The following is a 12,978-nucleotide window of genomic DNA, read 5'->3' as shown; positions in this document are numbered from 1 at the left end:
TTTTCTAGGTCCCTCCGTCTGGTGCTGGTTCTATGTATCACATCAATAACCTATTATATAGACCTATAGAACCCTCATTGTTAGAGAAGTTCACAGTGAAATAATTGCCTAATATAATAATACCAAACCCAGCCTTGATCGGAGGGATCCGAAGACTGAAGTCGAGTCAACCAGTGCTTTGTTGAAAGGTGGCAGCATTGTGTACTGCCTACAGGTGAACTAATGTAGGTCTGTGGACTGGAACAGTAGTCAGTATAGTAATATTAGTAAGACGACATGGCCATGCTGGAAAGGACAGAATGCAATTACCTCACGTGAAGTTGAGTATTGCTCTTAGAATGTCTGTTGAATTCGAAATTTTAGAACAGATAAACATTCGATGCTACTGTACATCATTGGCTGTAAAACATTTGAGTTAAGCAATCAGCGTCAAATTATGGTCCTTGACAGAGTACTATTGCAAATAAACACCTCCGACATACATGAAATTCATACATCATAATAGTATCAGCGATAGAGTTGCATTGATTTGCTAAAAACAAGAATTTTAAGCCACCATAGTAACACTTAAGTACCTTCATTACCGTATGATGTTTCTACCATAGGCAGTACGCTGTTCAGTTGGAATTCAAATGCCATCAGTTCACTTCTGTCCTTGAAGGTATGGTCATTTTATGGTTGATGGTGGTGACATTTTAACTGTCTGTCTAACAAGATTAACAGGAATGGAGAGGCAGTTCATGATAATACATGTGCCAATTTGAATCCTATTTTTGAAAAGTATTTATTCCTCAGCTGTTGTTAATGACATTTTTCCTATCATGTTTTATTTATGTAAAATTGATTTATTCTTCTCAATGAAATATCCTCAGTGGAGTCTGTCTGTTATGAGAGCTCATGTCACATATCACGTTTCCTTTTATTTTCTTAACACTTCTTAAAACTGATTTTGTTGTCTGGCTGAGTTTTGAAGAGTCTGTGCAATTTTGTACAAAGTGATGTACTTGACATACTACTTTATATTTCTGTGAATAAAATGTGAACAAACTGTTGAAATGTTTGATTCTCTTTGTAAAGGAAATAAAGTTAGCACGGGTATGTCAGCACAGCGACATGGTCCAGTTATTAAACATTTTATTTGTTTAGTAGGCTATAAGAAATTATCGATCTATTATTTATGCCAAGCAGATACCCATCGAACCATGACTGGAGGTTTTTGTGAAACTGGTTCAAGCAGGTGTACGACATTCTCCCCAGCAAGAAACTCGAAGCAGAATAAACTAAATTGAGGACCAGGTGGGGGAACAAGGTTAAAGGTCTGGCAACTGGGATCGGTTATTTATCTATCATTTTGAAACAGGATCCCTATGATTCAAATCAATGAGATGGCATGAATTATTATTTTGAAAGCTATCAAGACATTCTGGTAGCCCTTTCGATTTAGACAACATTTGTAGGCTTTGTAAGGCAATGAGAGATCTTGATAGTATGGAGGAACTGAATTTGCCCTAAAATTTTAAGCTCATTGTACACAAAGCTACCAGACAGAAGTGGAGAAGCTTATGAAATCCCGTACAAAGCCAAATAGCTACATTTGCAAACCTTGTGTCTTACATAGAGAAATGTAGAATATTGCAGGATGCTTTCTTTGGTGACATTCAGGAACCTCTTGTGCTCCTGAAAGTCCACTGCTGTAGACTCAAAATAGATACTAGGTGTAACAGTTTCAGAGGTGGTGGACAGCTAAACTGAACAGTGCTTCCGCTTAGCAAAGAGAAACTATATAGAGTATATATATTTTATTAGCATGTTATCAAACTGTTAATGTTGGCATTGTGTCTGCTTACATTATGAACAAGGGATTTAACAGCCATCAGTTCTATCTTATGGACTCAAGACCCCTCCAAAGGTCACAAGCTGTAACTGAACAAAGATTCTAAGAATGAATAGTGCTCTAAAATGAATGCAACTAAATTGTAAATATCTAATAAAGTGAACACATGGGAGACTCAAATAAATTACATTTTTTAAATTTATTTCCAACTGCCTTACAGAAACATTTAAAGCAATTCTTACTTTGATTTAAGTATTCATCTTAATATAAGAATATGTGCAATTTCCTAGTTACACTGTAATTCTAAACTTGAAAGCAGTTTTTTTTTTTTTACAGTAAAGAGTCAACATACAGGACATTGAGGGTAAATTGTGCGTTCTTCAGCATGAGTGATTTACTTATTACCAGAGCACGGCTGATGTATACACATTTTGCAATGATCTATTGTATGTGGTTATCAAACATGTGTCAAACATGAAGGCGCATCGGGATATATTGGTCAATATAGTGATATCTGAGGGTGTATTAGGGTGTTTTGAACACCCTAATATCGGTATCGGACAGAAATAAACACCAGTTTGGGGTCTTCTTTTAAAGTACACATAGTTTTACATGAACACATGTAATCACTGCAGTTGCATATACAAACATTCAAGGAGAGTGAAATCTGGCTTTGGATAATTGATCAGCCTATATCTCTCTGCAAATGGTTTAATATTAGAATAATTGGTGGTACCGGTAGTTCACTTACTGTACTAGATGTAATATCATTCAGGTCTTTATAATCTCTAATAAAAAAAGTAAGTAAAAGTAATGCCTCCACCCAAGTGGTGGCATTACTGACACTTTACAACAATTACCCCAAAACTACCTTTTTTAAAATAATGTATTTCTTAGCACTTGAAACGGCTTTGGCCTATTAGGGCTTTAAGATTTTGGATACGATTGTCCTGAAATAAATATGCTCAATAGTGTAAAATCATATTATAGTGTATTGTGTGTAAACTAATTGTATCAATATCATATATAAGATACAGAGAATCTTCAAATTGTATAATTAGACTGTAATTAGACTAAAACATATAACTGGGTGCATCTCTGTTCCTATACACTTTCTCCAAATGCAGAAATCAACAAATCCTGCTCACTTTGTGGCCTGCCACACTACATCAACCATGTTATATGTGAATAGAATAAACTGTCATAGGCTGCCAACCCCTTGAGTGTGTACAATTAGAGTTAGCTGAAATCATGGGCTTCATTATTTATGATCAGCATAGCTACAAGATGTCCTTCACTCAGATGGTTGTTGTTTAACTAAAAACAGTCCCACTGAGGACGAATTGTGGTAGAATTATATCTTACATTGTTATGTTGTTCACCTTTTGGCTAGGTAGAACTACTGTACCACCACCCCGAATATTTAATGTACTTCTCCCATGAGCTCATGTATTAAACTTCTATCTTATAATGTGAAGTGTCCCCGACTCAGCGATGACTAAATACAGAATTCAACGACACCACCCATCTATTAAAGTCCTAACAGACAAGATTGTGGATAAAGCCTCATTTATATTGAATTTAACAGTGGAAGGTGTTGCTTTCTGAAAATAACAGATTTTAGATGTTGCCATGTGAATACATTGTTAGCTTGAAAATCAGTTCTGTATAAATTAGGCTTAAGGGACTGCTTCTACTTCAGCTCCTGGTGACACTGATACAAATTATTCCAGCCATAGCCAACAGCATCCCAACAGTCATCTCCGTCATTTTTCCAAGCTTCCATTTCCTGAAGTCTTCCTCCTGTTTTTTCTTCATCTGCTCTCTCCTAGCCTTCATCTCCTTCTCTCTCTGCAGTTGCTCCCCATAATGCGCTTGGAAGAAGGCATCAAAATCAAACATGACCTTCCCGTGGGCTTGGGAGAAACGTCTATTGACATGTTGCTGTTGTTGCTGCTGGGATCCTGAGGGTTTACTTGTCTCTCTATTGGAGGGCCTCCCAGCCCCCTGGACATCAAACTTGCTCATGATTCCGCGGTCATATTTCCTCCTCAGGGTTTTGTTTCCCAGCACGGTGTAGGCCTCACTGATCTCGGCGAAGCGCTGAGTGGCCTCCTCGTTCCCCTGGTTCTTATCAGGATGGTAGATGAAAGACTGTTCGTAGTAGGCTGTCTTTATCTGAGACTGGGTGGCATTAGGGGTCACACGGAGGATGTCATAATAGGCTGTCTTGCTCCTGTATAAAGGAGGTGCGTCTGATTTGCTGTTGTTGCTACTCCAGCTGCTGTAGAATCTAGCAGCAGTGGAGGGTTGAAGTGAGTCGGTAAGATATTTCAGCTCCTTTAAACTCAGTCCATTAACCGAGAACCCAAACCCTGACCTTTGCTCTGCTAGAGTAACTTTAAGGACGAGGGTGCTGAATCCTCTGAGTTGCTGAGGTGATCTGAAGATTTCAGGGTGAAGATTAGCTGCCATAACGACACTTCTTTTATTCCCAAGTGTCACCCTGCCGATCAGGCGCATTTGAAGTTGAGGTTGCACAGCTGGTGAGCGGTACAGTGTTCTTTGCATGTCCTCTCTGTGTTGAAGGATGGAGGAATTGACATCTGGATCCAAAGAAAGAAAATCCATAGATGTGGCAGAGGGACAAACATTCATCAACGCCTCGTTTTCTTGAGCATCTCCTACCCTACAATGTATCCGAGTTCTATATTCGGCCCCCTCACTTGTTGTTGACATTGGCTGGTCCGACATAGGCCTACCGGCCGGGACAGTTCTGGTTGAGGTACCGTGTTTTGCAAGCAGACATCCGTGACCTTTGAAGGTGGTGCGATTATGAGAGTTCCTGATGTTAGAAAACCTGTGAGCTCCTTTTCCCAGTCTCTGACTGACCTCTGCCATGATCCCGTGGCAGGACCGGGTGACCGGCCGGTCGGTGAAGAGTGAAGAAGAAATAGAAAGTGTCAAGTGAAGGAACTGGAAGGCGGCTCTGGTTCCGGTAGCTTTACAACCAATGAGGCGCGATGTAAACAGGAAGTGAGCACGACAGCAAACCAATCCGGAGAGAAACAAAAGAGTGTTTATATTAATCATACTCAACAGAACATCAACTTGAATCGTGTAGTTCGGCCTTGTTGTCACTCGATCATTGTTGGAAGAATATTGTAAACATACAAACCATAAGCATTATGTCATAAACATTTTAAATATAGCATTTCCGAGCACCAGTCAGATATTAAATACCAGTCAGCTGTTCCTTTAAATAAGGCTCGCTCGTCTCGTCTCTTACATATGACGTCACATTTAACGTTGCCATGTCCGCTTATTATAAGCGAATTTGGGCTTGTTTTTCTGTGAAGTTGCTTGTAAATATTGCGGGTTTTTGGGCTTGTTTCAAATGTCGGTTAAACCAGTGGTTCTCAAACATTTTCATGTCAAGGATGTGTTGTGCCAGGGTCAGGGACCACATACCAGATTTGTGTTCAAATGTAGTTTTTTTTTCATATTCAAACATTTTAACCCCTTTCCCAAGATTTTTTGGGAAAATGGCCAATTTACAAGCTTGTAGATCGGCTATTTTCAAATAGCTGATGAAAGATGTAAATTACTCTTGTGGCCTACGTCGCTTCTTTCGGGCTTGTTTTCATAGACCTGGTTGCTTGTTTCTCTCACAGAATCTGTCAACACTGCTCGTCTCGTCTCTTTCATATGACGTCACATTTCTTCACGTGTGGACAGTTTTCACTACAGCAGCACATCAAGCTTCAGCTTGGATGCATGTTTAGAATATTATTCATTTTAATAGCTTTACATTAAGAAAGAACCATGACCTCCAGCTGTCGAAGGCCTGAGCACATGGCCCCTCCAGAAATCGTTAGTAACACTAACGTTCTCATTTAAGTCATCATGGTTTGAGATGCGGCTAATCAATGGAATAGCCAACAAGCTAACATCAACATTTGTTCATGAGAACTTTTTCAAGTTGAGATTTTGGCCAAAGCATGTGAGAAAAGTGCCAACATCTTGGCTGACTTATCTTTGTATATATTGAAAGATAGATAACACATCTCGGGTTGCATTTTAGTTTGTTTTAACAAGAAGACACCGTCATAACAAGTAACATGTTTTAGTCCACATACGGTTCTAATGGTAACAACAGGGTAGGTGGGCACCTCTGTGAAATTGGCATTTTTCTCCCTAAATGTTAAAAAATTAAATATTTGGAAAATGTTTTTAATTAAAGTTAAGTATACATGATTACAACATGCTTAAACCTTCGACAATTAAGGTCTAATATTTCTACAATTGCTACAAAACTGTATATCCAGTCATTTGGGGAAGAAGTTGAAGGATACATTAAATCTGATAATGTACCTTGCATGTTCACATCATGTATACTATAACATTTTGGACAAAATAGACAATTTTACATCGAGGTGCCCAGATGTCCCTATAGTGCCCACCTATCCTGTATCTGTTCTAATCTCCTTCCCAAATGTGTGTCTACTCTGTAGTTCTACAACGAGCAGGAAGCCAAGAAATACTCCCAGAAGTGAGTAACGTCTTATTTTTGTGTTCTGAAATTGTTTGAGGCTTGACTCAACCGATTCTGATAACATAATGTGAATTCTTAAGGTGAAGAAGCCTGTATTTGAAAATATGATATATCTCTGTAGATATTTCAATTGTGCAGTTGCAGAATCTCAATGTCGAATCTTTAACTTCACTGTAGCACTAAAGTTGTTTATAATAAAAGTCTTTACATCGACAGTAGTAATAGGTTTTTTTTTAAATATATATTTTTATTCTAGCAGTTGGATACAAACAGTCATGTATTTAAGTGTAAATGATCCCTTTCTGTGTTTGGTTTCTAGCTCTCGGATGATTGAGATACAAAGTCAAATGTCAGAGAGAGCTGTGGAGCTGTTGTCTTTGCCAGAGGGAGAAACCTGTTTCCTTCTAGATGTGGGGTATGCTCTTCATTACTGTTGTTATAACAGAGAATTTTGGTAAAATATATTGAAATTGTATTAGAGAACAACTTAAAAAGCTGCAATCCGGAACTTAATTTAATATGGTAATTGTCATGACCTGGCTCACATCATGACAAAAGGGAGACGACACACAGAATTAAAGTTAACGTTGTTTTATTTATAGCTAAAAAAGGACAATAAAGGTGCATAAAGTATGAGATGTGAATAGTCAGTGATATCAGTAGTGTAAAGTGTGTATGGCTGTATGAGCATGTATTGTATGTGTGGGTGCAAAAGCAACTAAACCAAACAAATCCAAGCACTGTTGCCTGTGTAGGAGAGAGAGAGAGAGAGAGAGAGAATGCCCTCAGCCACGAGGGCCAGCCTGCTTTTATACCCAAGGGGATGATTGGGACCAGGTGTGTCTCATTCCTAAGACACACCCCAGCAGGCTGGCTCTCTCCTCCTACACAGGAATAGAGAACAATATTAGAATCACAGCAACACTACACACATATAGGATGGGTCATCACAGTACTAGTGTGTTAATAGAATGTAACAAGTACATCTGCAGTGGTTGAAGGTGGTCTCCCTTGGCTTCCATTGAGAAAGTAGAACCTGGTATTGGGTGGGACACCTACAGGTTGACACATATTACTGCCCCAAGCGCATAAGCGCAATATGTCCCATGGCCAAGCAGGGTTTTTGTTTTGGAAGAGCCATAGAAGTTTGGTCTTCCATTCGGGAGAGTTCAAATCACATGTAGGACATGAAACTTACAGATTGCAGCTTTGATCAAATTTATTTGATCAAATGTATTTTTAGCAGTATGTTTAATTAAATCATCAAATAGGCATTTGTTTTGTGATCCAGTGTAATTAAAAAGTAAGGGCTGCATACCTTCTGTACAAGTCAAACACAGCTAACTGTTACATTACATCATCTGTACCAGGCAAACATAGCTAACTGTTACATTACATTTGTACAAGTCAAACACAACTAACTGTTACATTACATCTGTACAAGGCAAACACAGCTAACTGTTACGTTACATTTGTACAAGTCAAACACAGCCAGCTGTTACATTACATCTGTACAAGACACTGTCAACTTACTTTTCCATCTCTCCCAGGTGTGGCTCAGGGCTGAGTGGTGACCATCTGTCAGAGGAGGGACACTATTGGGTTGGAGTCGACATCAGCACAGCAATGTTGGGTTAGCTTTGCATTCACTATTGTACAAATCATATCTTACTGCTCTACGTAAATTGTTTATCTAAAACAGATTGCTCCTAAACCTTCACCTCAGGACTCGCCTAACCCCAGCTCACTTTGCTAGGCTGGGATGGCTCAAGGTGGAAGACAGAGTACAGCTACTTTCAATGGGTCTGGTCTTTAAAATACTCAGATACTATACTACTTGTCTACAGTGAGAGATGCCCATGGGCACAACACCAGAAGGAGCTCCTCTGACCTTGTTCCCCCTAGATTCGGCCCAAACATGGGGGAAAATGTATTCTACTGTACTGCCATCAAAATGTGGAATGCCCTACCAACAGCCACAAAACTTCTCGATTCCCCATCCAAATTTAAAACTGACCTAAAAACAATCATGGCTGTCCTCAAATTATAATTGGACTCATTTTATCTCCTACTAGCTTGCCCCCAGAGAGTCAAACAACGCACTCCCTCAGCGTGCTCCACGTAAAGAGCCCTGTGGGTGTGACATCCTCTGCCCCCCGCCCTCACCCCACTTTTTCCCCTTGTAAATATATCTATTAATGCTTTTAGTGTTGTTGCTGATTAGGGCTTTCACCAACTAGTCGACTAGTATAACCACTAGTCGACCTTGTTGGTACTAGTCGAATAGTTGATTTAAAAAAAATAAGTTTTTCCCATTGTTTTAATGCCATAGTAATGGCCCATTACTATTATTATTATATATCCTCCTGCCTCTATTTTTAGCGGTGCAGCGGATCCTGCTCTATACCTGACTTTGTCCGCGTGCGTACGTCAACGTTCTGATTGGTCAGGTGCGTCAACAAAGTGATTGGTCAAGCTTCACATGACACGTGGCTATAAACACATTAAAACACATATCGATGACAAAATGTATCAAAGGCGCCGCTACCTTCACACAGGGTGTGATTTTTTTTATCAAAAGGGGGTCAAAAGTATGCCCAATAATACAATAATACAATATTGGTCAATAACCCCCTTTTTAGGATTCTTGGAGACACTGCTGTGCCAGAAGCGCTTCCCTTAAAACGGCATAAAAATAAAGGCAGGAGGATAATAATAATAGTAATGGCATTAAAACAATGGCAAAAAAAAAACTTTTATTTTTTGTATTTTTTAAATAGGTAAATATCGACTAGTTGACTACCACTGGGTCAAATTAGTCGACCAGTAAAAATATCTAGTTGTGAAAGCCCTATTGCTGATATGTAATGTATTGAATGTCTTTATGATGAATTGAGTACAATGGAAACAAGTCCCTGGACCTTTTTGTGTTATCCTTTTAGCATAGCATTTTAAACTGTACTGCCGTAGTGTTTTCAAACGTATTAATACAATATACAATCAATCAAATCATTCAAACAATGCATGTGCAAAATATTCCTTAACAACCAATTAAAGCTGCAGTGTGAAAAGGAACTTCCACATGGCGTGGGAGTGACTGTGGCCTGTCACAAAAATGTACACAACCTCTGAACAGATTGGCATAACACCACAGTGCTTTGAAAAGAGGTTTATCATGGACCAGGTCAAACTCTGACTGGTCACATGAATCATGTAGTGCCACAAGGGGATGTGGCGCCAGTCTGTGCTCTGCTGAGCACATTTTCTAGTTAATAATGTTTTGGATACCCAGTCAGTTCAGAGGTCCATCGAGTGAATGTAATTTTGTCTTTTCATACAGATGTTGCCCTTGAGAGGGAGGTAGAGGGAGACCTTGTGTTGGGGGACATGGGGCAGGGTGTACCTTTCCGCTCTGGCACATTTGATGGATGCATCAGGTAAAACACATAACCTGGATTTAAAAAAATGATGTACCCCCCCCCCCCCCACACACACACACACACACACACACACACACACACACACACACACATTTTTGCCTTTCAATATTACATATCTATAATATCTCCTAATCTTTCCTGTCTTTTTTCCTTTGCTATATTTTCTCAAATGATCCCTCTCAGTATCTCGGCTCTACAGTGGCTCTGCAATGCAGACAAAAAGACACATAGTCCTCCAAAGAGACTCTATACCTTTTTCACATCTCTGTATTCCAGCCTGGTAAGTTTGTAGTAATTCCCTCTGATTCTCATGATGAAGAGTGATTTTATGTATTAATTCTCAAGTTAAACATACTCGGCTTCATATTTTTTTTACAAATGTGTATTTAATCTCTCAGGCGAGAGGCGCGCGTGCTGTTTTTCAGATTTATCCAGAGAATTCCGAACAGGTAAAGTCCTTTCATTCATAGCATTTATAATTTAACGTTGCATGTATCTTGTTGGTGTTAGCAGGAGCCTGTAGTCAATTGAGTGTAACTAAATGACATTTTTCTATGCATTTAATAAACTTCAGTCTCTCCTCTCTTTGTCTAGCTTGAACTGATCACATCCCAGGCTATGAAGGCAGGTTTCGGTGGAGGCATGGTAGTGGACTTCCCCAACAGCACCAAGGCTAAAAAGTCGGTTCTTATTGCAGCAATGGCTTTTAACATGTTTACCTACAAGTATCAGCAATTGGTTTACACATTTTTTTGCAGTGCCAATACATATTGTTGAATATTCACAGCTTTTGTCAAATATGTACTACATATTTATAGACAATTTTGCAGCCTCAAAGTATGCCATCAGCCATCAGTCATAGTCAATGGGCAAGAAATTTGACATTTAGTGATCCTTTTTCCCTTGTTACATTATGACTGAAATAGTTTACATAATAAGCCTTATGGTACGTTCACACGGGCAGATTAAAAGTTACAAAGATACAAAAATACACTGCATCTTTGTCGCTGTGTTGCTTTCTATCTGTGTTGCTCAACGCGGTCACTGACGTCATCAAACGTGCGGACATCGGAGCTACAGTTGTAGTTTTGTATCTTTGTATCTGGAAGTTGAACCCAGCTCAACTTGAATTTGTAGCTTTGTATCTTTGTCGCTAGAGCTCTACAAACGTCGGATGTATCTTTGTATCTTCATGTCGCTGGTTTCCATTGAAAATGAATGGTAGCATGTGTCTTTTAATCTGCCCGTGTGAACGCACCATAATTCACCAAATCTCTCTGGTTGCCAACAGGTTTTTCCTGTGTCTGTTTGCCGGGGTAACAGGAGTACTGCCCAAGGTAAGGAGCCTGAGATTTGGTTCAGACATTGGGGCAGTCTCTTATAAAGGCAGGGCAACAGATCATTTTAATCATCATATAATTCTTTTTATTCAGGGATTGGGAACAGAAACCTCACAGAGGGGTGTTCCAAATCAGGTCCAGTTTACAGGAGAAAGGTAATGACACAAGGCACGGCAGACACTTAAACAATTATATTAGTCTTACACAGGTCTTGGCTCTCAGTAGCAGGTTCAGTTATATCTGCCTTAACGAGGCTGAAGGACCCAGAAAAATGTAACAGGGTTGTCGTTCTGCCTGACTAGAAACACTGTCATGCTGTTTTTCCTCCCTTTTACATGCTGCTGTAAATCGCTTCTCTTGTTAATAATAATAAAAATCAATTTTTTTGTCTAAGAACAGTGTGTTTTTTGCCATGCTTTTTCACATTTTGTTTTTCTTTTCTGGTGAAGAAATCGTTTTAAAAACATGAAAGGTAAATCTGTGAAGAAGGGAAAAGACTGGATCTTGGAGAAGAAAGAGCGAAGAAGACGGCAGGGCCGGTATGTATTTGTAAATGTTTGCGTCTGAATATTGGTCTTTTGGGTAATGTTTTGTTAATCTCTGTTATTTCACAGATATTTCAGACTTGATAATTATTTTTATCTTTAGTGTATGAATATTGTAGGTATGTAATTAGAGATTAGTTACATTATGATTCACCCCTTTAAAAATGAAACAAATAAATAATCCTAAACCAATATAACTACATAAAAGAGACTTTGAACCCATAATTTATCTTTGTAAACTGAATGTTGTCTTCTATGATAAGCCACCTTCTTGATTTCAGATAATGACTTTGATAAGTTGTTGTCAGCATGTTGACATGTTCTCAGCAACCACTGCTTATGACGATTATTCTTCTGTGTTTGTTTTCTGCAGAGAGGTTCGAGCAGATACCAAATACACCGGACGGAAAAGAAGACCTCATTTCTAGAGCTGGTTTGATTTGCTTTGCCTACATGTGTCCTTGTGTTGAACATCACACAAAGGGTCACCTCAAAAGCAGTTGAACATGTGATGTCCAAGTGTCAGGACTTAATTTACGGTTCAGGATAATGAAATCAAATTTTGAAATACTTTCCTGGTTTATAATTTTTAAACCCTAGTTATGGAGGGAATGTCAATTTGTTTCTTTGAATGGCTGATTATGAGACTTAGTTGCTTGTAGTTTTACATTCACTCTGGAACTTCCTTACAGGCACACAACTGGAGTATCTATTATGAGATATTCAATTGGTGAAATGTAAAAAATAAAGTGAGACAAAGACCTGGACTCAAATAATGGCACAGAATTTGAACAGTGTTTTATTATGAAATTTCAAATTTCTTTTAAAGGTAAGGCCATTTAAAGGTAGGGTATGTGATTTTATTTTGTTAAAATAAGTGTTAAATAGCTTTATATTCTGATAGTACTCATTGCTATAGAGTGTTTGTTCAGTAACAGGAGTCTCCATGTGTCTCCAGCACTTTATTAAATAGAAAATGCATTTTCAGTTCAGGATACCAATTTTATCGAATCAGGACAGAGAACACAGACAGGATACGGATTAAACAAGTGTAATTGGAAGTGATGAGAGCAATATAGAAATGAAGCTGATAATTGGGTACTCTCCAGATTGGCTGAAATTATGTCACCTACCTGAATATGCATTTTCTGGGAGCTGGAGAGACTCCTGTTACTGAACAAACAATCTATAGCAATGGGTACAGAATATAGTGCTTTACCCTTTTAACAAAAATCTTTTTGTTTTAACCAAAAAATATCACTTA

General features: G+C 38.7%; 2 protein-coding genes across 2 annotated transcripts; one reads left to right on the top strand and one right to left on the bottom strand.

Moving 5' to 3' along the window:
* Nucleotides 1-1,551: 1,551 nt before the first annotated feature.
* dnajc30b (DnaJ (Hsp40) homolog, subfamily C, member 30b) lies at nt 1,552-4,758 on the bottom strand. Its single transcript, XM_084065434.1, has one exon. The coding sequence runs from the start codon at nt 4,733-4,735 to the stop codon at nt 3,533-3,535; it is 1,203 nt and encodes a 400-aa protein (XP_083921560.1). The 5' UTR covers nt 4,736-4,758; the 3' UTR covers nt 1,552-3,532.
* Nucleotides 4,759-5,558: 800 nt separating this feature from the next.
* bud23 (BUD23 rRNA methyltransferase and ribosome maturation factor) lies at nt 5,559-12,500 on the top strand. The gene is made up of 12 exons (XM_084064470.1): nt 5,559-5,707; nt 6,349-6,386; nt 6,709-6,804; nt 7,940-8,022; nt 9,730-9,826; nt 10,013-10,109; nt 10,228-10,278; nt 10,424-10,509; nt 11,121-11,166; nt 11,263-11,324; nt 11,619-11,708; nt 12,088-12,500. Exons 1-12 carry the CDS (start codon nt 5,660-5,662, stop codon nt 12,140-12,142), a joined length of 849 nt encoding a protein of 282 aa, XP_083920596.1. The 5' UTR covers nt 5,559-5,659; the 3' UTR covers nt 12,143-12,500.
* The last annotated feature ends 478 nt before the right edge of the window (nt 12,501-12,978 follow it).

The sequence above is a fragment of the Gymnoscopelus microlampas genome (assembly GCF_963454915.1).
Source record: "Gymnoscopelus microlampas genome assembly, chromosome: 8".
Lineage (NCBI taxonomy): Eukaryota > Metazoa > Chordata > Actinopteri > Myctophiformes > Myctophidae > Gymnoscopelus > Gymnoscopelus microlampas.
This window is presented reverse-complemented; position numbering and strand designations above follow the sequence as displayed.

Excerpts from the sequence above, each read along its gene's own strand:
- bud23 (XM_084064470.1), top strand. The coding sequence starts at position 5,660 with ATGACCTCCAGCTGTCGAAGGCCTGAGCACATGGCCCCTCCAGAAATC. Across the intron at positions 8,023-9,729 it reads CATCAGCACAGCAATGTTGG|ATGTTGCCCTTGAGAGGGAG; the intron begins GTTAGCTTTGCA and ends CTTTTCATACAG. Across the intron at positions 10,110-10,227 it reads CATCTCTGTATTCCAGCCTG|GCGAGAGGCGCGCGTGCTGT; the intron begins GTAAGTTTGTAG and ends TTAATCTCTCAG.
- dnajc30b (XM_084065434.1), bottom strand. The coding sequence starts at position 4,735 with ATGGCAGAGGTCAGTCAGAGACTGGGAAAAGGAGCTCACAGGTTTTCT.